The following is a 22781-nucleotide window of genomic DNA, read 5'->3' on the forward strand; positions in this document are numbered from 1 at the left end:
TGAAAAGTGTTGGGTTAGCACTTCTGAACCCCATAATCCCACAGGCTCAGAAGCCAACCCCTCTGAGTTTATTAAATTACTGTATTCTCTCAAGATTTGCTACGGTTCTACATAAAGTGCTGTGCAAATGGAGCAATAATTAGAATACTGAACATCGAAAAAAAAAATATGTCTATTATAGTGAACAGGAAGTAGTTTTTGGCAATAATGTTATTGCCTCTATATAATGTTCTGCATTTTTGTGTATAGCTATTGTATGAAACAATATTGTTGCAGTGTTTTGCACACTGTAAGATAGGGTCGCATTTACCATTAAGACAAAATAGCCTATTTTAGGAGAAAACTTTTAATATCTTTTTCACAGACTCGCCGGAGTGTTTTAATTCGCTCCCAGAAGGCTGAAAACTCTGGGTTTAATGTTTGATTATAGGCCTGTGTTTTAATGTGTAATCGTAATGTAAATTAAGGCGTTTCCTACTGAACCGACAGTTGCATATCTCGAGAATGTCAAATAACTTCAAACGAGAGAATGGGGTCCTTAAATTCAGCTGCATTCAATGAGGAAAAAAAACGTATGTTTTTTTTAATTCTCCTTCATGAGCGAGAAATTAGCCGGTCCCATCTGGCGCGCACTGGCCCGCTCAGACATCTCAAGAAGCACATTGCCGTTCGTTTGTATATTCCGCTATTGGCACCATCTGCTTTGATGGAAACTGAAACAAAAGGAAATAATGACAGTTCACACAATCATATGTTGCACGCGTTCATGCTGTGGTGGATAATGGAGCAGAAAAGAGTTCAAGCTTGATTAACTGGATTCACTAGCGACTGTGAAACCCTTTCTGAAGGATGCTGGCTGGAAATGGCAACAGAAGGCAATAGCAAAATTGTCTGATCAGTTGACAGAGAACAAATAGTTTTAGTTAAAGAGACACACTAGAGATCTGCAATGTTAGCCTAGTTTAATGCGAAGATAAAAATCACAGCCGACGACAAGAGCCCTCGGGCTCAGACAGACATTTGCATAACTAACCTATAAAGTTGGTCTCTTTTTATGCATTCGACTCATTTTCGAAATATAGAAGACATGCTTGACAAGAAATTTGTTATTTCAGCAATAATTAAGGCTAACCAACTTATTGAAATGAAACGAGGTAAATGTAATGGGGTTTTTTTACGCACAGCAACCCTCGAATATCCCATAATTCATGAGTTGTCTTTGATTCCTTAATCAAGTAACTCACCATTTCAACTTTAAATTCAGTTCATTTGCGATTCATTTTCTGTTTTAGTTTTTCCAGTGATCAGCTCTTGACACAGAAGTAAACATTTTCAGAAGAGCAAGAGGGTACGGCCAGATTTCACGCGGCTGAAGCAATCGATTCGTTCGACGCAATGAAGAGCGCACCTTCCCACAATGCCGTCTGTCCTGACTTAGGCCTGGAGGGGGTTTGTTTCATTTGACATGCTTGGCAGGTCAGTGAACTGAGGTCTCTGTTGCTCATGATCTTCCTTTCGGCTCTTTTTCTTCCATCAGCTCAAAACACTACAGATATTGACACGAAACCGCTTCAGATTCGGCAGTGTGGTGATATGGGAGGAAATGCGCCCCCTTTTTGGTGGAAAATACACACAAACATGGCCAATGCTGTCTCTTCCATATCTCTGAGTAAACCATGCCGACATTGAGCGAGAGATCTGCCGCAACAGCACATGCCAAAGAAATAAACCCCTGATAAAAACCCCAGACAAGTCTTGAGAAACCAGCTGGGTGCATAACCAGAACTGCTCTTGAGACTCTCGAAGATAGCTCTCAAATCAAGAGGGCAGTTGTGAGGAGGATCTTTAGAAGGCCGGTCAAATGCTTGACTTTAGCTTGAGTCTGTTGTTTGTATGAATGAGTCTTCTGAGAGCCACTCAAAATCACAGTGTTGGTTTCTATTATATTTTGCAGTGTTGGGAAGTAATTAGTTAGATGTAACAGAATTACCTAATTTAATTACAAAATAAAAGCGACTGTAAGCAGATACAGTTAAGTGTAATTAAAAAATGTGTAATTAAATTACAGTTACTTATGAAAATGTTAAGGATTACACACTTCCACATACAGATTGCTCAAAAATATAAAACACCAGAAGTTTATAGCATGCTTTTTGTGAATTTTAGGCTTACAGTCAGTGTTTTAATGAACAATGGGTACTGATCCATACTTGAGTGCAAAATCTTTACCAGAACCTGCCTTGAATTGTCCCTCATTCAGAAAGCAGTGTGGAGTAAAATGACTTGTGCAGCCAGGCATAAACAAATTTCGTGAAAGTGACATGTGGCCAAGTATGGTGACCCATACTCATTATCGTCCACGCGCTGCATGATTTGTGGCTGTCCCAGATGAAAGAAACAATTTGTTTTGGCTTTGTAAAACAATCGCGGCTATTTCTGATTCACAACAAGTACTTCATGACGCTAATCTTTTGTCTGTGACATCCAAAAGCGTGCGGCGTGTCTCAGGCTTAAGACACATTTATATGCAAATGAATATATTTTGCATCCAATGCTTCCTTTAAATTCAAATATTATTAATTCATCTTGAATCTTAATTCAAGCGATGAATAATTTCAAAAGGCAGACAGTAATCAGTGTTGAGTAGTACTGTAAGGTTAACCCTTTGAAAATGAGAAACAGTTGAAACATTAGAAAGTAATCAAAAAGTCATCAAATGTAATTGGTTTTATTACTGTAATAAAGTAAGTGAACAGTTAGACTTCTGATTACATTTTAAGTAGGGTAACTTGTAATCTGTATCCTATTACATTTCCAAAGTAACCTTCCCAACACTGATATTTTGTATCACTGCATACAAATAATACTTTACTTACAATACAGTTTCTCCACTACTGGCAGCTTCTGCCTTTAATTTAAGACTCAGCTTCAAAGGAAAGTTTTATATATTTTTCATTACTGCAAGCGTTGGTAGCATGTTTAACATACACCTCACCAGCGACATCTGCTGTTCATGAAAATTCTCGATTTCTGCGCTTGATTTCCATTTCACAATGTTTTAGGCAATAGCGCCACACACTGCTTTTAAGATAATACTTCGTTTGATGAGCATAAACATTATTTTATCCAATAAATCTATTTCAAATGCCTAAATGCATTCATCTCACTATGATTGTTTGGGATCGATCGTTATTTCTATAATTAGCCTATTTATTTCTCTTGATATAATCAGTATTTAATGCAATCTGTAGTGAATTTAAGACATAATTCCACTATTACGTTTTTTCCTTTTGCATCACATGCTATTTTTTGTTATTCTTATTTTAGATTATTACTCTTATGCTCTTTTATTATGAGTTTTTCATTTATCGATGCAGATAAGAGTAATATAATTATTTTTTTATAATATCTTTGAATAATGTCAACAATAAAATGAGTGTGATGCAAAAGAAAAACAGTGTCATTATTTAACAACTGTTGTTAGTTATTTGTCCTAAACCTACATTGATGGCTCATTGTGTGTGTGTGTGTGTATATATATATATATATATATATATATATATATATATATATATATATATATATATATATATATATAATATATATATATATATATATATATATATATATATATATATATATATATATATATATATATATATATATTATACATTTCTTTTCAAACTAATCTATAAACAATATACCGGAACCATCTCAAGAATGTAAAAGATCAGGGGACACATTTATAAACGCACCTAGCTCATCGCTTCCGGTTCACTCTTAGCCAGTCGGAAGGGCGAAGCAAGTTGTTTTTTAGCCATACAGCCGTCTTCGGACATGTCTCATGTATTGAGGACACTTGTCTCTGGAGTGTTCAGCGTGCAGAGATCTGTGAGTGTCCTGCGTCCCGTGAGCGTAGGGAAGATCCGAGGACAACAGCGCAGCCGCAGCGACGCAGTGAAGGACAGCCAGAGCCAGCCGTTTGATGAGTCTCTGCTTGAGTTTCTTGTGTGTCCGCTGTCCAAAAAACCCCTGAGGTATGACTTTTCATCATGCATAATATTATTATCTTATGCTGAGACGTACAGCACTGCAGTGATGACAGCTGATCATTTCTATTACTTTTTTTTTACTTGGTATAGCTGCTGACAAACTTTTTTTTATTACTTTTTAACGAATAAAAACGTTAACAATTAAATGTTTTTGTTTTATTAATTTGCATTAAAATTACATTTAAAAGCTACTTTCAAAAAGAGGTGAAAAGTTTGCATATTGGGAAACATGTTTTTTTATATAAAGATTTCATTAATTTAGTGTGCTATTTATAGTAACTGATATTAATATTGTTTTATTTATAGTAGTTTAATTTTTAGTAATTAATATTGTATTTTATTGTATTTTTATTGTTTTTTTTTTTTTTACATTTTTGTAAGGGGTGTTCAGATTATGATTATCAATAATACTAATACATTTTCTTGTATTAATACAAGAAATACAATTAATACGATTTCAGTTTTCATTTGCTTCTGTTTTTTTTGTTTTGTTTTTTTTTTCAAGGTACGACGAAAGGAGCAACGAATTAATAAACGAAGAGCTTGGTATCGCATATCCAATCATTGATGGTATTCCTAACATGATCCCACAAGATGCAAGAATGATCCATAAGAGCGGAGCGACTGAAAAACCCACTGAATCTTGAGTTTCTAAAGCACATTAGTCATTATTTGTTAGTCTGCAGCAATGTTTTTCTCCCTGTCTACAGTGACTGTTCTCGTGCCACTGATATCCTTGTCTGGACTGTTTTACGCAGCAACCGTGGATGAAAATTTCCCTCAAGGCTGCACGAGCGCGAGCAGCGTGTGTTTCTACAGCCTGCTGCTGCCAGTAACGATTCCGGTTTATGTTTTCTTTCACCTCTGGAAGTGGATGGGAATCAAGCTGTTTAGACACAATTAAAACTGTAAAAACGTGAGATTATTTTAATTGTAGTATTTTTCTTCAAAGCTCGCTGAACCAACAGTTGAACGTTCATGTTTAAGAACACTGAATTAACGTTGAAGCAAACAATGTAAAACACAGAATAAAGCTTCAGGTAACAAAGCAATGTGCACAGAACTCGCTTTTTTTTTTCATCATAAATTTGTAACATCTTAGCGTAGTCTGATTTTACTTCTTCGTTCTTTTCTCAACACTTTCCTTGAGCTTCATCAGAGGGCACACGGGCTTCGGCGAATCTTCCCCTTTCATCTTAAAAAAGAAAGACTCGTTCAAGCGGGTCTGGATGACCTTCAGCTGGAGCAGATCGCCTTTGGCTTTGGGCACCGTATCGCTGTCTTCACTCGACGTGTCTGATATCTTCAGCATGGGCCATTTCGGGCGGTGCGTTTGTCTTGTTCTGTTTGGCAGGCTCAGGTCTACCGGTTCTTCCGGGCTTTCGGACGTGTTCTGCTGCTGCTGAAACCTGAGAGAGGTGGAGAGTCCCGGGAAGGTGAAGAAGTTTTCGGTTTGAGTGGTTACATCAGCGGTTAAACGACACGAGCGGTTCTCTGGGGCCTTCGCGCTAGTGGCCTCGCTGCAGCTTGAGCTGCTGGAGATCTCCACGTATGGATCCAAGAATGATTTCTGTGTAATAAACAGGTCTTGGCTGTTAACTTCTTCAGCCGCGATGGGTTCCGAGCCGCTTTCGCCAATCATCTGCTTCTTTCCAAATTCTTCCTTTGTCTTTGCGGCTTGGCTTTGCTCGGGTGGCAGTTTGAAAATGACTCTCTTTTTACGTTTCACGCTTCTGTTACACTCCTTGGTGGAATGTGGCGTCTCCTGATCAGGGGAGAGGCAGATGAATGGCTGAGATTGGGGCATTTCTTCAGGTAGTCTGAGCTGTTTCTTTAATTCAGGTCGCTGAGAGTACTCCTTGGCCTTGATTTTCTTCTTTGACTTTTTTCTTTTCTTGGTCTCTTGCATTTGTGTACACATTGCCTTGTGGCAGCTGTCATGCAACAAGAAGTCGGGCACGTGCTTTTTGCTCTTATCCTTCTTTCTCTTTTTCAATGTCTTATTTTTGTGTTTCTTGGATGCTTTAAGTGCATGTTCAACATTGGGAATGTTCTTCATTGTCGGGAGAGAAGCCATTTCCTTCACAAAATAAAAAAGTATGAACAAAGCACATTGGTTATGTTATCAATTCTTCTTATCAATGTTAAAAACAGTTGTGTTGCTTAATATTTTACTGGAAATACTCATAATTTTTTGTAGGTTTGGTAAAACGTTATACTAAAGAACAGCATTTAAAAAAAAATAAATAAATCATATGTATACATTATACACTTTTTTTTTCTTTTCTTTTTTTACACATTTTTACTTTTAAATAGATTTGTCAAATATGTTTTGGGTTTTTTTTTTTTTTTACATACCCCATACTTTTGAATGGTATCAACGTTTACACAAAATCATGAAGCAGCATAACTGTTTTTAAACAGTACTTGAAAGTTAAACAGTACTCAACATTTGAAAAGGGTCAAAAATATTAATCAACATCTAAGACAACGCTTTTATGTTTTAGGACAACTTTCATGAAAGCTTTTGTTCGGTTGTTGACTAGTGTAGTATATTTTCTGTGGATACTCACATGCCTCTCCAGAGTGAAATTTCCTATTTGTCCTTTTTCTTTTCACCAGCAACAACTGTCAATATAAAAAAAAGATGCATTTCATTTAAACGTGAAACCATTTTTTCAATTACGTCCCAAATCTTGTGCAATTCTTACCTGACTTAGCTGGTCACCTTTTCTCTCAGGCAGGACCTCAAAAGTCAACAAGAAGAAGAACAGTGATGAGGGGAGCATGCTTGTCGCTACGTTTGTTGAGAAACATTGTAGCTAAAGTTGAACGCTACATGTTCAACGCTTCGTTATTGCACTTCTGTGACGTCAATTTCACGGATAGCCTACTCAGCGATTTCTGCTACGGAAAGCAGTTTTAACTGCTCGGCCTTAGCTTTAAAAAGTATTTCGTGTATTCGTGTGTTTTGACCCTAAACCAGAAAATAAAACGGTCTTCTGCTTACCTATTTCGCACGTTGACAAATTGCGCTACTATTTTTCCGCCAATTACTTCAGCGCGTCGCTGACTGCGCATGCTCTGTGCGCATCGACGGATTCGAGCGTTTAATGAAAAGCACGTACGCGTCTAATAAAAAATATAATGTAAAATAAATTCTGAAAACAAACCGCGTGTAAATGCAGTTGCTGCTAAGAAAAAAGGAGGCGGTGGTGTGTATTGAAAATGTGCCATTTCATAAATCACGCCGGCCGTTACTGTGACAACGAAGAGCTACGTAACCTTTATATCTTCAGCCCATTCATGAATAAGCATCAGCGCTCTGTGCGTCACTCCGCTTGTCAGGCTACTATTTTCACTGCTGGAGAAATCCCTTTCTCACGTAAAGGGCACTTTTTGTAGCTTTTCTTCTTAGAAATGGCTTCCGTGGTCTATCGCGTCACCAAACAGCAACTAAAATGATTTTTACTGCCATTCTTTTTACGGATCAGTGGGAATATCACATGTGAACCTGCGTTAAATGAGTTATCAGTTTCTTTGAAGCTACGTAAGGTTAAATTAACCAGCGTCACTATTTGAGAAAAGGTCACCAAGTTCAAGGTTTATTTGCAAAAGAAAAGGCACACATTTAGAATTAGTTCTTCCCAAAACGTTTTTAAATACATCTCCTTTGTTGATGTTGTTATTTGTTTGGCATAGTAATGTTTATTAATGTTTATATACAATGTTTATATAATTTATTCATCGTTTGTTCTGTGAATTATTTTGCACTTTCTTTGTGCATTAGCACACTGTGTTATTTTTTTTATTATCTGTTTGGTTGGTCTATATCACATTGCACATTTTCTCTATGTTTACACTATGTATCACAGTTGTGAGAACAAAATGCATGTCTAAACGTATCTCTATTTTGTTCTGCCCTGTTCTGTTCTAATCTAATACATTGCACATTGTATATCATTTATATTTATACTACTGAATGTATCATAGCTATAAATACAAATTTCCACACCAGACCTGTCTATATTATTCTGTTCTATTCTAATACATTTCACGTTATGCATTTTCTGTTTTTATTCTATATAACACTAAAGCAGCAAATATAAAAGTACATGGCAGACCTCTATCTGCTAAATGACAAAATGTAATGTAAATGTCTATCTTCTGTTCTATATAATTCTGTTCTATGATGTCTATTTTAATCCACTGCACATTGTATATCATGTTTATTCCTACTTTATGTATCATAACTGTAAATGCAAAATACACACCACGCCTGTCTATATTTTATTCTATTCTATTCTACATACATTGCACATATTTTTTGTCTGTATGCTATGTGCCATAGCAGTAAATACAAAAATACATATCAAACCTGTCTATTCTATTCTATTCTATTCTATTCCATTCTATTGTAAACTAATCTAGTCTTATTTCTTTCATAAAAATGCAAATCTAGCTGCATTTCGTTTTGATGTTACATTAGAAAAACAGTAAAATTGCCACAATAAATAATATAACAAATGACATTTTCTAAAATATGACTATAAATCATTTTCAGGAATGTTTCACTTTGGGTGAGATGCTTTTAGGTGCCAGTTATTAACATATGTTGCCTTTTATTTTGGATGCTGTGTTATAATCAACCCACATAATAAACATTGTACTGCTCAGTAAACCTCCCGAGAAAGACCAAAAATAGCCACACGATGGCACTTGATATAGATTAAATTCCCTGTGTCGCAAGGACCTGCATGGCTTTTACACCTGTGGCAAGACTGCATTGGGTGTCCTTACGTGACTTGATATCTCCGCCTGAATTCTCCTGAATAATCATGTGTAGTGGTAACACACACTGCTGATGACATGACCTGCATCGATAAAGCATGAAGTAATGAGAACTACAGTTCTGGGGTTGAAAGGTTCCCCCTCCTGCCTCTAAAGGGTCTAAATATGCTGAGGATTGTTGGGACTGTGCTAGGGATCTCTTGCAGAGGTCAAAGGTCTATTTGTTTGGTGGGTGTCATCTAAACAGGCCACGCCCACTTCTGCCCATACACAGTACTGCGAAAGACCAGAATGGGGTCAAACATCTTCAACGTGTGGACCTTGTTAACCATAAATCTTGCAAATCTGGTATGTAAACAACTTTAATTGCTTGCCACCTGTGAAGTTTGTTTTACAGAATGCCAAAGGATGAAACAGTAGCTCATGGACAGGTGCAATGCGCAAGATGCAGTGAACATTTCTAGAATAAGCAGTATTGGATACAGCTTGCATGCGCTTTGCTGGTTATTGCATAAAACATAGATATTGGGTGACGGTCCTCTATAATTTACAGACTGAAGTGATGCTTATTGCCTCGTATGTCATCGGACTGCTTTCTCCCTGTCGTCATACCCCATTTTTTCTTGAGTCAGAAGCCCATAGCTTCGAGAGAAACCCTAACCACACCACGAGGTAAGATCTATGGGACAGACCTGTTTAGGTACCCAAACACACTCTCTGTGTCATGACATAGCTATTCCTGAGCTACATTTAGAAAACTTTGCTCATAGTTACCTAATCTGTCATCCAGTGGCCATAAAAGTAGGACAGAGCCGTCCACCTCCCCGGGTGCCCCTCTGGACACCTGTGACTGCAGCAGCTTCTTTGGCTGGATTACCACCTGATGGAGAAAACATCTACATGTTGCAGCTGCTATCATAGTAGCACTCTATAAATTAATACTTTTTCTTTATATTTTCAGAGAATATCTGGAAAAAAAGTTGGTCTAGGTGATACAAATAACTCATTAAAAATAATAATAAAAAAATAAATACATTAAAAATATATATTTAAAAAAAAAAAAAAAAAAAATATATATATATATATATATATATATATATATATATATATATATATATATATATATACATTTATAGATTCCATTCCACCTCTTCCCCCTAAAATAGTTGAGAGAAAGAAAATTAAGCTTATAAAGATTTTTTTTTAAAGTCTATATATCAATATGTACAATTTATGCAGCCCTTGCTGATCAATAAAATCATACAAAAATCATACACAGACAACAAGCATTACGAAATTAAAATAAATAATATGCATAATTAGTAGGATGAATAGAACAGAACAGATAAGAATAGAATAAAAAAAAAAGTTTACTACATCATTTAAATAACCAAGAGCTACTTAAATAGCTTTTGTATTTTTCATCTTATACAGAAAATATTTCACCTTTGCAATTAAATAAGCGAATAAATATTTACTTGTTTGTGTATTTATTGCTAGGTAGTTAAGGAAATTGTACCACTAATTTACGCACAAAAGTTCAAATTCAAGGGCGGGTTTTAACAAGGGCTGAATTATCGATGTGTTGTAGATGTGTCACGCGCACCCTTCATCAAGGCACGGGGTGACATCATCACTAATAATGAAGGCGTCTCATCTATGGACACAGAGCTATAAAAGGAGCTCACCCTGTGAACCGTGGACCAACTCAACTGATGCACGAACTCCCGCAACCTGTCACTCAGCAGCAATGGTGAGTTGAGTCTAAACTGTGTTTTGCTTAATATTGTTAATATTACATTAGTTGATATTAATATGTAATTTTTCTTAGCGATGCAATTAGTTCTCTATACTAATTTCGCTCAAATTATTTTTTTATTTCAAAGGTTCATAAAATGGTTTCCATCAATCTTGGAATTTTGGAGAAAACTGTTGTACTTTTCTTCATCTGCATATTATTCTATTCAACATACGGAGATAGCAAGCCACTGGGGTAAGTATGCTGTGGCTAATCATTCAGTTTTTTTGTTTTATCCTGTTTTGTTTGAATGTATTTAAAATGTATTTCTTTCTCTTCAAAAAGCAAAAGGGCTATCAACGAAGTCCAACTTATGCACAACCTCGGTGTGCATAAACATGTGGAAATGAGGCAAGACTGGCTTCAGATGAAACTTCGGGAAATCCACACTGCCTCAGAGAAGAAAAGCCAAGAGAAAACAGGACTTCTTCCAGATATTGTTTCCAACTTGAAGGATCTAAATCCAAGGGAAGCTGAAGATATCATTGCAGTTTTGGAAAAACTCATGAACCCGTCGTAAAAACAGAATCTGGATCATGTGAACTCAGGGACTGAAGTCAAGCCATTCTGTTCAGCCTTAATAATTCTGTTAACAATATTTATTTTTTTCTATACAAAATGTATTTATATTTTATATTTAGTTTCCATCATTTTTAGCGGCTAAGCCGTGACAGCTCAAAGCTCTTTTATGTATTTATTTGTTATTTGATCGTAGCATAGGCTATTAATTCTGAACCCGGGAAAAAAGTAAACGAGCAGTCGGACCAAATGTTTTTTTGTTTTTTTTTAAAGAAAAATAGATTAAAAGTCATTTTGAGTGTCTTCTATTTATGATGACAATGTACAATAAAGATAAAAAACAATGTTCACTGTTGTGATAAATGTCTCACATCGCGCACATTACATTTAGGCTTGAATAAGTTTAGCCTGCTCTTTAAATTTATCTCTAATTATACTTGTTTCGTTTCTGCTGTTGTAATAATTTTAAATAATATTATTTAAACACACTCTCTACATTCTATTTCCGTAGCGCGCCTTTTATGGCAGCAATGTAAATATCTCAAAAGCGGCGCGTTTCCCAGCAGCTGTCGATTGCTAGCAATGTGGTTTCTATGACGACGTCTCGCGTGTTCTCGCGATATTCAGCTTAGTTAACTTGTCTCTTGGTTAGCCATGTAGCATCTTCATATATCTCTCAACGTTGTATCCCATCGTTTAGGTTGAAGAAGAAGCTAATGTAAATTAATGCTAGCTATTATATACTTTTGTCGGTAATTTCAAACGCACACCATTCGGAATAAGTTCAGCGTTCAGCAGAATCAGGTGAGAGATCGTTTGTGTTTGATTAGCGCTCACTTTTAAACGCTAACTAATAAGCTAACTAGATAGCTTAGTGAACGAGGTTACCTAGGTTGGAGAACTTGGTCAGTTTTATGGGCTTTTTTGAGACTTTATTTGTTACTAGCTCAACAAACAGTTAAATAAATACTTGTGGAATTGTGCTAACTTACTTCCTATAAACAATAACGTTATCTCCTTTAATAATCGGAACTAGAAAGATCATGTGACTTGTTTCTTAAAGAGCAATAATAATAATTAAAAAACGATATATAATTTATATGTAGTATAGCAAAGAAAAAAATACGTTACAACATGTCCATTTACGTGTACAAATTGTCCAGTACAAAAAGAAACATTCCAGTATAACAAATAGTTATTGTAAACATTAGGCAATATCAGCAGGGCTCTAAGAATCAAACCCATATCCAAACATCCTGTAGCAATTTCACTTTACCCAGTGAAATATTTGATTTGTAGATTTTATGGATATTTTGGAAAACGTTGTTTCAGTTCTTTTTGCTCTGCTAGGATATGAGTGGTGTGGCGGTCCAATAATAAATTCTCCTGAGATGGCAGGACGTTCTATGTCTTATGACAGCCACTCTAGCGATTCTGAAAATTGGGATCAAAGGACAACATGTCGATCTAGGAGAATCTGCAGGCACATAAGGTAAGACTGGATAATAAGAGAGATTCCCAGTCATAAGAGTGTCCACCTGCTGCATGGATCTTCTGAAGTCTGTCTTCAAAAACACTGCACTGGCAGATGCATTAAAACTGAATATGTGAGCGTACAGTTACGTTCATTATTTATGTAGTTAATATACGAGGCTGAGTTGATATTAATCAATTGATCTTCGTTTTGTTTAACTGAAAAAAAGAAATTGGATCCTTAAATAGGCAGATTCTTTAGAGTACGAGATTGTGCCGTTTTGTCTGTTGTCAATGCGTAAACAAAACTTCACCAAATATAATGTTCATGATGGCCAGCGTTTAAATTGTAACAAAAAAACCCCAACTCAATTTAAAAAGCATGTATAAAAACTGGTTGATTGATAGTTTATTAGGCCTACTATTAGAACTGTTAAATTGAATTTAGACTGTTGTTAATTTGTACCTTCTAATATAGTAGCAATGCACCAACCTACAAGGTTCCTTTTATATATATTGATATATTATGCCTGTACTGTAACTGATAAATAGCCAAAATATATTTTAAATTTTGTAAATTGAAATTGAATCAATTCATGAAATGAGTTCCATTTCTTACTATTACTATGTATGCCAGTTTGCATTACCCCAAAATGAATGGAGTAAAGATAATTTTGAAAAAAGTTTCGAGGCCCCACTGACTCTTATAGTATTTTTCTCCATACTACGTAAGTCGATAGTGACCCAAAACAGCCTGGTTACAAAATATCTTTCTTCAGAACAAAGAAATTCATATAGGTTTGGAACTACTTGAGTGATTTCATTTTTCGGGGAATGTTTCTTTAACCCAAATGTACGATTTTTACATCTTTTACATCTTTAAATGAGAAAAAGGCTATAGAGAGCACCTCTGCACATAATGTACAACCCGTTCGCCTTTGCGTGTCAGCGCCACCTGCTGGTCGTTGAGAAACGCAGCTTGAAAGGATGCAGTCGGAAACAATGGCCATAAAAGCTTTTGTTTATGAACGAAAGGCTGGATAATGAAGCACAGCTTGAGACGAGCAGATTTTGATCGCTTCATTTAATTGTCTAGTCCGCTGCAAGCACACCTTTGATTGTCGAGGATAGGCAAAGGTTACCAAAGGATACGCTGACCATATCAAACAAATACGGCGATCCGTTTGGATTGACGGCAGGTGGTGCATTACAGCGCTCGCTTGTCTGCACCTTTAAATGAGCTTTGTACTATATTCAGAATAGAAGGTCGTTCTGAGAAGTCTTGTGTAACGCTTTTAACGCTCGTGCGGTCGCGGAGACCGAGGTTCACCGAGTTCGTTTTCCAGCGCATCACGCCGTCTCTTTCCTTCCTCAGCCCGTCGTGTTATCGCGCACGAGAGACTCCGCGGTATCAGGAGATGTTATAAGGGTCGGCCTACGTCATCGAGGCAGCCTCCGCGTGCCACAGGAGCGACCAGCCATTCACTCTCGCGCGTGCGTCTCCGTCAGGTTACTATGCTACCGTCCTACCTGAAGGCGTCCTTTCTTTCCAAACGGCGGCATTTGGAGGCTGTGTTCGCAGCGAATAAGTTACACCGGAGCGCTCGCATTATGCTGAAGTTTGAAAGTAATGCCCGAGGATGCTAAGTCGCCCGGCAAGCCCGCGTTGTACGAAGGAGCGCGCGTCCTTTGTGCGTTCATTCATCAGCTGCTGCTGCCCTGCTGCTTTGTTTTAAAGACAGGCGGGTACGTAGACGCTCTTCGCCGTGTCGCTGAGTCTTAAGAGGGGGGTGTTTTTGCTAAGTGAAGTCCTGAGAAAATGCATAGTAAGTTTTATTTATAGACGATGTTTTAGATGCGGTTCCCTCATTAAATATTCTATCGTTTAGAAATGAGTTGTATGCGTCACTTGAACGCACATTTGCAGGCGGTGCGCTTTAGGAACGCATTGTCTTGCTGTTTAACATTAAAGGAGCGGTGTCAGCAGTGTGCTGAATTATTGATGCTACTTTCTCTGTAAGTAACAGAACGGATTGTGCGCCCGAAACAAAAGTAAAGTTAAAACGCGCTTGTCTTTTTTGTATTCGTATTAATCGACATGCAGAACGATTGATCTTCAATTGGCTTTGTCTTGTCAGGAAGACGATCTTGTCCCCTAAGGGGTCTGTAGATATCACAGACGTGCCTTCATTTCAGTTCAATTCGTTGTGGGCTACTTCTCGCTTGGCACATTTCTGGGCTGATGCAATAGAGAAGCAAAACATGATCTTGACTTGTAATTATATAGGAATCATGCATGTGTTCGGCAGAGGATCTGTGAAAAATGATCTCTGATGTGAAGCTGAATGAGCCCATCCTGTGCGCTGAATGAATTTCTGTGTGAGCTGCTTAGGGAGTTATCAGACTGCTCAGATGGTACTTAAAGGGTGCAGCTGAAGTTCAGGTTTCACCATTGCATTAATGGCTGGGATCTTGGCAGCTAAAATATCAATCAGTATGACTGAGGAAACGGCTGAGAAGTGTTGGGTGTACAATGGATTGCATAGTGTGAATTTTGGTGTATTTTAAACAATAGAAACGTCTTTATAAATGATATCCAAAACCATTATTTTAACCATTTATTTTCATTTACATAATTACACAATATACTGCATTGCATTATATTATGAGTGTTTTTTTATTGTTTTACTATATGTTGTAATATAATATTTAGCGTAGCAATAAAACAATGGGTAGTTAAATATAAGATAGTAAAGGTTTATCAGTATTCATAATATTTTGTTGTAATATTAATATGATAGTAACAATAACTATTATTCTTGATGTTATTTAAGCCATTATATTGGTATGTGTATGTATGTATGTATGTATATATATATATATATATATATATGTATGTATATGTATGTGTGTATATATATATATATATATATATATATATATATATTATTGTTATTATTATTGTTATTATTATTGTTGTTATTATTATTGTTTTTAAATAGTATTAACATTTGTCTTATAATTTAATTGATACTATAATTATAGCAATAATGAGTACTATTCTTAATATTATATAAGTCATTGTTACTGTTATTTATAAATGTCTTTTTCTAAATTATTTATAAAATTTTTATTTGAGAACCAGTGGTTATCAATAATTTTGCAAACAAAACAAAAATGACTTCATCTGTGAACACCTTTGTTTCCTATCAAACACACAGCATGTCCTGACTCTTAAGAGACCCACCACTGGGTGCCATCTGTCGGAAATTTCTGGATTAAATAGATAAGCGTTAGTATCTGTACAATGATCAATCTACACCTGATAGACACTGTAAATGTCACTCTAGACTTTGCACACCATTCAGTTTCTATTCATATTCATGAAAACACTTGTGTTTTTGGGTTCTACTGCCTGAAGTGAAATATTGGGGATGTGACTGTGCTTGAAATCGCATGTTAAAAGAGACCTGATTTTATTGATTATATAGGTGGGATGCTATAGATCGTTCCATGTGTGCTCTGCATCAGGTGGGAAAACTCGCGGCAGAACACATGCGACACAACTTATTGAATTTGTATCTGCAGTTGAGTATGGTGGTGCCGAGGGCTCTGGTCACGCTCTGGTTGGTTAATGGGGTCACAAAGCTTTTGGCTGGTGCAGTCATGAGAGTCGAAATAAATCGAGGGGTCCATATTGGGCAGCACTTTCGCCGGGATAAAACAAGCCCTATTTCCAGCCTATTCATCATTTATTCAAACAGAATATTCTGCTCGTGCACGCTTCAATGGACCCTTTATGTTTTTTCAGTACAGGGGAAGAAAGAGGCATAGTCCACAAAGACTGTGTTTTTAACGGTGTTTTCTGCTTTGGTCTGTGCTGCACTCCAGTCTCCTTGCTTCAAGGGCGTCTGTCTTGTAATGATCCTGTTTCAGCCCCCTGGGGAATGAGTATTAATGCAAGAAAAAATTAACAGCACCTGGTCTGGGCATAGGCAGTCTGGAGGCTTTAAATGATGTCTGGGTTTATAAAGGATTTGTTTGTATTTTACAGCTATATATATATTTATTACTATTACTATCAGGGTGGTAGTTAATTAAAACTAGAACTAGTTTGTTACTTTAAGATAAAATATTATAAACATTAAGCCTATTTAGGTTCATTTAGTTCTCAAGAAATCATTTCTCATTTGCATTTAGTTTAACTTGACATACTAAATCTGAAATAAAAAAATAAAATCACACAGACAGACATTAAAAAAGCAAAAACTGATAATAACGGCAAACGCAAACAATTACTAAAATATAAATAAAAAATAAAATACCAATTCAAATTTGAATAAAAATGCACACTTAAATGACACTGTTTACTAGGTTAATATTTCAGGTTTATTATTAAAAAAAAAAAAAAGCCAATACAGTTTGTTAAATATATCACAGCCAGGTTTGTGAATATTTCTTTCTGTGGGTTTATTTCCGATTTTTTTTTTTGTCCTGGATTTCTAAATTAAATTATAAGAAGTATTGAATTTTTAATATAGGCCGTCGCCTGAAAGGATTAGGTTAAAATTAAACCCCAGTCACTTTTTCCTCACAAGCACAGCACGTGATGTGAATAAAATAAAGACAAATGGGAATGAATCATCTGTGATCACACGGGTCAATACGGCGGCTTGACGGATGAGGCTGTGCTGAAAATGAACCTCTGCTCCTATCCTTTTGTTTCATGCAGCAGGTTTGCAGGAAACAGTGAGAAATTGCGCTTTGCTGTCACACTTCCTGCACTCAGCATCTCTTTTAGAGCCCAGAGTTCATGTAAGTTTATTGTAGGCGCTGTGTGAGTTCCTCACGTTGTGGAGAGATGCGCTCGGACCAGCCCTCCCTCGGCAGTCAAACGCTCACGTGTGTATCTGACTGTGTGTTGGCTTTTCCCGGCAGTGGACAGCCGCGTGGAGCTCAGCTGGAGGCAGAGCTGGTCAGAATGAACCTGCACGGAGCCAGCGGAGGCGGACCCCTGGACCACCCCAGGGAGAGACGGCGCTCAGGTGACCGCTCCAGGGATTCTTCACACGAGAGAGGAGAAGGGCAGCTGACCCCCTGCATCAGGAACGTCACCTCACCCATACGCCAGCACCTCAGCGGTGAGATTTGTTTTGCTCTCTCTGTCCCATCTCTCAAATCTTTCACTTTTCTTATTTTAATGTCAATCCTACGTTTGATATAAATTTTTGCATTATATTATTTAACATATTCATTTATTACCTGCTAGGGCTGGGCAATATATCACACAATATATTCACGCGTGTCCCGTTTTTTTGTTTAAAATTATTTGTTTAATTTAATACACCTTTCCTGAGAATTTTAAACATTTAGATTTACTTAAAATTAATAAATAAATCAATTAGACTACTGTTTATATATTTATTTTATTTATTCTGGTTTAATAATTCAGTTATGATGGTTAAATTCTCTATTGCCGAATTGTATTTATTGTATTATCATGTATTGTTTGTGTGCTCCGGGAGGCTCGACTTGTTTTGTTGACTCCTGTCTAACTTCCATGTTGTTTGCTCAGACCGTGAACGGGATTCGGGATGCTCATCACGCTCCACGAGTCCCAGGCCTCAGAAAGCATGCACCTCCAGCTTGTTCTATGGCGACCCTCACGGTAAACCCCACAGCTCCGACATGATCTACGTATGCGAAAACATCAAGGAGGGCCCTCGCAGTTTGAGGACCGCCGAGAGAGTCACTCTGATTGTAGACAACACGCGTTTTGTGGTCGACCCGTCCATCTTCACGGCCCAACCCAACACCATGCTCGGCCGGTAGGATAAACTCTGATCACCTCTTTCAATTTGCGTTCCACGTCAGTGTTTTAATAAATAACTGGGGGGCGTTGTCTTGAAGGATGTTCGGATCTGGACGGGAACACAACTTCACGCGTCCTAATGAAAAGGGAGAGTATGAGGTTGCTGAGGGAATCAGCTCCACCGTGTTCAGAGCCATTTTGGTGAGTGCACTATGCTTTAAAAGCTTTATTGAGGTTTTAAATATCTCTTTGGCCTAGTGCACTGCATATTGATTAAGTGCCGGATTAGACTGCGGTATCAAAATTCACATGACTTCAGCACAAAGCACACTGTTTTGTTAAAGCTCATTGCAGATGTATTTCACATATAACAATGTCAACTCAGCAGAACATTCTCCCCACTGTCTGGCTTCTTTGGTTTCCTTTATTATCTTCAGAGACAGTCCCAGCATGTTTTGACTTCTTTTCCTGCCTGATAGCTTAACTGAGCTTGATATCAATTAACACTTAATAATATGGCAGTCTGGATGCCAGATGATGATGATGATGATTATTAGTATTGTGTATGTAGATTTAGGTAGTTGTTGGTTGTTTATTTATCATAAATATAAATAAATGTTACACATATTTCTTACTTGTATACATAAGCCATTAGTGTATGCAGTTAAAGGAAAAAGTATATAGTTTGAAAAAAATGTGACATGTATATATTTATTTGTATATAATACATAAATATAATATAAATTACATATTTGTGAAAAAAAAATATATATATATAGATGTGTGTATATATATATATCTCATGATTGAATTAAAAATTATATAAATAAATTATGCAGACTTCTGTTAAAGTTTGGGGGTCTGTTAGACTTCTTGAAAACTTGGTAAATGTTTTTTTAATTTTTACTTTTGTGTGCTTCTGTGTTCTGAGGATTAGAGTTTAAATGGTTAAATTTCATGTTGCTTACTTTCAAAAGGGATAAAAATAGCTTAACTCAAAGAATTAAAGAAAAACCTTTTTCTTCTCACCAGTAATACATTATCTTAATAAAGATAAAAAAAAAAATCATTTTAAACAGACTATATAAAAATGTCTTATATATATATATACACACACACAAATATAATAGTAATAAAAAAAGTACTATTAAAAAAACAGATGCATATATATGCATTTGCATATTTCAAGCATTTTGTGTATAACAGTGTAATAACTGGATTTTATGTGGATGCCACGGTCCGCTTCATTTAGACTACCCTGGCTTTCCTTACAAATTCAACCCGTGGCACTCAAAGGGTTAAGCTTCTACCGTGAGGCTCAGCTCAGTGGAAAAATCAGGACAGCACACATTAGACAGCACTACAGAAATAACAGCCATATTGAACCATTCTCTTTTTTTTTTTGTGAAGTGTTTTGTTGAGCGTCTTCATGCTGTCCGTATGCTGAGCTCTTTCCACGTTTGGCTGGCTTTAAATGGATCAGTGCGTGTGAAGAGTGGGAAAAGCAGGGGGCGTGTGTGTGCGCGCGTCTATCTGGCATCGGAGCCATTTGCTTCTCTTTGGAATAAGTGCTGCTTCAGTAATGGCCGCCTGTTTGTTTTTCCTCTGCGTCTCTCCCTTTTAACCGGCAGGATTACTACAAATCAGGGATAATCCGCTGCCCTGATGGGATATCCATCCCGGAGCTGAGAGAGGCATGTGACTACCTTTGCATCGCCTTCGACTACAGCACCATCAAGTGCAGAGACCTCAGTGAGTATTCATTAACATGACAAATGCACTAAACGGATTCGTCTTTTTGTGCCGGAAAATGCTCTGATTGTCGCTGCAATGGCAGAACTGGACGGTTTTCCGAGCGTTTCGGATGTCTGAGGATGCTAGATACGAGCGGGCAGAAGTAGGTCAGTGCCGTATCCGATGTGATTGTCAGATATGGGTCACTGAACGCCGATAGCGTGACCAGTTTACATTGTTAGCGCTCACACTGTGGCTTTTTTAAACCGAAAGTATCATGTGTATGTCATGATATGGCCCGGAACGAATCAGGAAGTCAGCCGCTGAATCGTAATGAGCTGATTTGAATCGCGCTCTGCAGGTGCACTCATGCATGAGCTGTCCAACGATGGCGCCCGGCGGCAGTTTGAGTGCTATCTGGAGGAGATGGTGCTGCCTCTGATGGTGGCCAGCGCTCAGAGCGGAGAGCGGGAGTGTCATGTGGTGGTGCTGACCGACGACGACGTGGTGGACTGGGATGAGGAGTATCCGCCGCAGATGGGAGAGGAATACTCACAGAGTCAGTCACACACTCATCTATGTGTCTGTTACAGTGCCGTTAATCAGGGGGTTTATGGGAATTGATTGTGGTCACATCTGACCCTTGCAGCTATGAACATTGAAACCTTATAATGTGTGCTGCTGTTATTTTGACCTAGTGGATGATAATATAGCAAATTGTTGATTTTTGGCCAGAAAACACGGGATGTATCAAAAATCAGTGTAGGTTCGTTTTTTACGCTCAAGTTCATAGTGGTTTTGTTTTTTGTTTTTTTTTGTGTCCCATAGTTATATATAGCACAAAACTATATCGCTTCTTTAAGTACATTGAGAACCGAGACGTCGCCAAGTCGGTTTTGAAGGAGAGAGGACTGAAGAAGATTCGATTGGGCATTGAAGGTAAGATGCTAAATAACCGGATGGGGGACTTGTCTGGTTACAGAAATGTAATAAGCTCATAAACACCTTTTTATTATTGGTAACCAAATATTTTAGATCCCATCGCCAAAATTGATAATGGAAGTCAATGGAAACCAAAACTGTTTGCTTACATTTTAGAAATCTATGTAAAAATTTACAAGAATAAAAATATTAGTAAACAATTTTTCTTAATAAATAGTTAAAATAAATGTTAGAGAAAAATAATTAATAGTTAGCACTTTGTATAAAACTATGTATATGTGTTTTTGTTTTTATATATATATATATATATATATATATATATATATATCTCCACATGCATACACATAAATAAAAGTTGAACTCTTCCTGTTAATGCTGTGGCTGTGTTTGCACCTAGGTTACCCAACCTACAAAGAGAAGGTAAAGAAGCGGCCCGGCGGGCGTCCTGAGGTCATTTACAACTACGTCCAGCGGCCCTTCATCCGCATGTCCTGGGAGAAAGAGGAAGGCAAAAGCCGACACGTGGACTTCCAGTGCGTGAAAAGCAAGTCCATCACCAACCTGGCAGCAGCGGCCGCAGACATCCCTCAAGACCAGCTGGTGGTGATGCACCCCGGGCCTCAGGTGGACGAGCTAGACATCCTCCCCAACCACCCTCAACCAAGCCACCATTACGATCCTGATCCCGATGCCTCGTCCCCGGCCATCTGACCTCTCTCTCTCTCTCACACACACACACACACACACACAGACACACACCACTGGAGCACTGCAGAGAGAGGCCAGCCAAGTCCCGCTGCCAAGACCGCATTGCCTTTCAAGTCCTCTCCCGCCTTAAGAGTCTCAAAGACGATCGCTGCGGCAGCACATGACCTTTGGACACTTTGCCTTTCTTTCCCTCATAGAACTCAACCAAAGGAGTTTTTTTATTTTATTTAATTAGACACTGAAAGTTGATAATCACTCCTTTGATTAGTATCTGAAGAGATTGTACTATGTTGTGGTGCTGTGTAGCTACTGCTGTTTAACTTGGCAATAAAATGGAGCACAATCCACTGGAGCACCCTGTGAGCGACTGCATCATGTGATGAAGGGAGAAGTCACATGGACCCGTGGAGCTTCACTGTGATGCATGGCCTCTGAACGAGTACTGAAGTGATGTCACATGGTTTTTATTGTACCGTACAATTCATTTTATTGTTGTTTGTAGCTGCAGTGAGGCGCATCAGGAGACGTTCCTCTCGCTTGAGGAACGTTATTTTAATAAACCTGATCAATCAGAACGCTTGGTTTATTAGATTTGGTTGTGAATATAGAAATCACTGTCATTTTGTCATGTTTTCATAGAATTTTATAGGTAGATCCCAGGAAGATGTATCATTTCAATTTTACACAAACCAAAAATAATGTTTTGCAGGGTTTTTTTTATGCATTTTTGTAACAATTAAAAGAACGGATCACCCAAAAATGAAAATTTATATTTCTTCAAAAATATCTTAATTGAAGTTCGTTTGTAAAACCAGAAAACTTGTTTTTAGCAATTTTCTAAAATATTTTTTCGTTGTACATTCCAATCAATCAAACTGCAGAGTTATTTTGATTTAAGTAAAAAAAAAAATTCACTTAAATACCGCAATAACAAAAAAAAATCTGTTATCTG

General features: G+C 37.4%; 5 protein-coding genes across 9 annotated transcripts; 4 read left to right on the top strand and 1 right to left on the bottom strand.

Moving 5' to 3' along the window:
- Positions 1 to 3757: 3757 nt before the first annotated feature.
- Positions 3758 to 4699, top strand: LOC122331262 (protein preY, mitochondrial-like). Its single transcript, XM_043228828.1, has 2 exons — positions 3758 to 4037; positions 4558 to 4699. Exons 1-2 carry the CDS (start codon positions 3838 to 3840, stop codon positions 4697 to 4699), a joined length of 342 nt encoding a protein of 113 aa, XP_043084763.1. The 5' UTR covers positions 3758 to 3837.
- A 41-nt stretch (positions 4700 to 4740) lies between these two features.
- Positions 4741 to 5104, top strand: LOC122331263 (phosphatidylinositol N-acetylglucosaminyltransferase subunit Y). The gene has a single exon (XM_043228829.1). The coding sequence runs from the start codon at positions 4741 to 4743 to the stop codon at positions 4954 to 4956; it is 216 nt and encodes a 71-aa protein (XP_043084764.1). The 3' UTR covers positions 4957 to 5104.
- A 62-nt stretch (positions 5105 to 5166) lies between these two features.
- Positions 5167 to 6993, bottom strand: si:ch211-176l24.4. 2 transcript variants are annotated; one of them, XM_043228827.1, is made up of 3 exons: positions 6764 to 6993; positions 6626 to 6680; positions 5167 to 6132 (listed from the first exon to the last, which is right to left on the bottom strand). In XM_043228827.1, the coding sequence occupies exon 3, from the start codon at positions 6127 to 6129 to the stop codon at positions 5167 to 5169; it is 963 nt and encodes a 320-aa protein (XP_043084762.1). In that variant the 5' UTR covers positions 6130 to 6132; positions 6626 to 6680; positions 6764 to 6993. The 2 variants fall into 2 exon arrangements, with proteins under 2 accessions (XP_043084762.1, XP_043084761.1); XM_043228826.1 differs by having other exon boundaries at positions 6626 to 6993.
- Positions 6994 to 10466: 3473 nt separating this feature from the next.
- Positions 10467 to 11506, top strand: pth1a (parathyroid hormone 1a). The gene is made up of 3 exons (XM_043228442.1): positions 10467 to 10596; positions 10730 to 10836; positions 10927 to 11506. Exons 1-3 carry the CDS (start codon positions 10486 to 10488, stop codon positions 11159 to 11161), a joined length of 453 nt encoding a protein of 150 aa, XP_043084377.1. The 5' UTR covers positions 10467 to 10485; the 3' UTR covers positions 11162 to 11506.
- Positions 11507 to 11798: 292 nt separating this feature from the next.
- Positions 11799 to 22404, top strand: btbd10a (BTB (POZ) domain containing 10a). 4 transcript variants are annotated; one of them, XM_043227598.1, is made up of 9 exons: positions 11799 to 11964; positions 12511 to 12652; positions 17572 to 17774; positions 18209 to 18461; positions 18544 to 18646; positions 20077 to 20197; positions 20541 to 20738; positions 21008 to 21118; positions 21519 to 22404. In XM_043227598.1, exons 2-9 carry the CDS (start codon positions 12552 to 12554, stop codon positions 21830 to 21832), a joined length of 1404 nt encoding a protein of 467 aa, XP_043083533.1. In that variant the 5' UTR covers positions 11799 to 11964; positions 12511 to 12551; the 3' UTR covers positions 21833 to 22404. The 4 variants fall into 4 exon arrangements, with proteins under 4 accessions (XP_043083533.1, XP_043083534.1, XP_043083532.1 ...); XM_043227599.1 differs by lacking the exon at positions 12511 to 12652; XM_043227597.1 differs by lacking the exons at positions 11799 to 11964; positions 12511 to 12652 and adding an exon at positions 12896 to 14379.
- The last annotated feature ends 377 nt before the right edge of the window (positions 22405 to 22781 follow it).

The sequence above is a fragment of the Puntigrus tetrazona genome, chromosome 25 (genome assembly GCF_018831695.1).
Source record: "Puntigrus tetrazona isolate hp1 chromosome 25, ASM1883169v1, whole genome shotgun sequence".
Classification (NCBI taxonomy): Eukaryota; Metazoa; Chordata; class Actinopteri; order Cypriniformes; family Cyprinidae; genus Puntigrus; species Puntigrus tetrazona.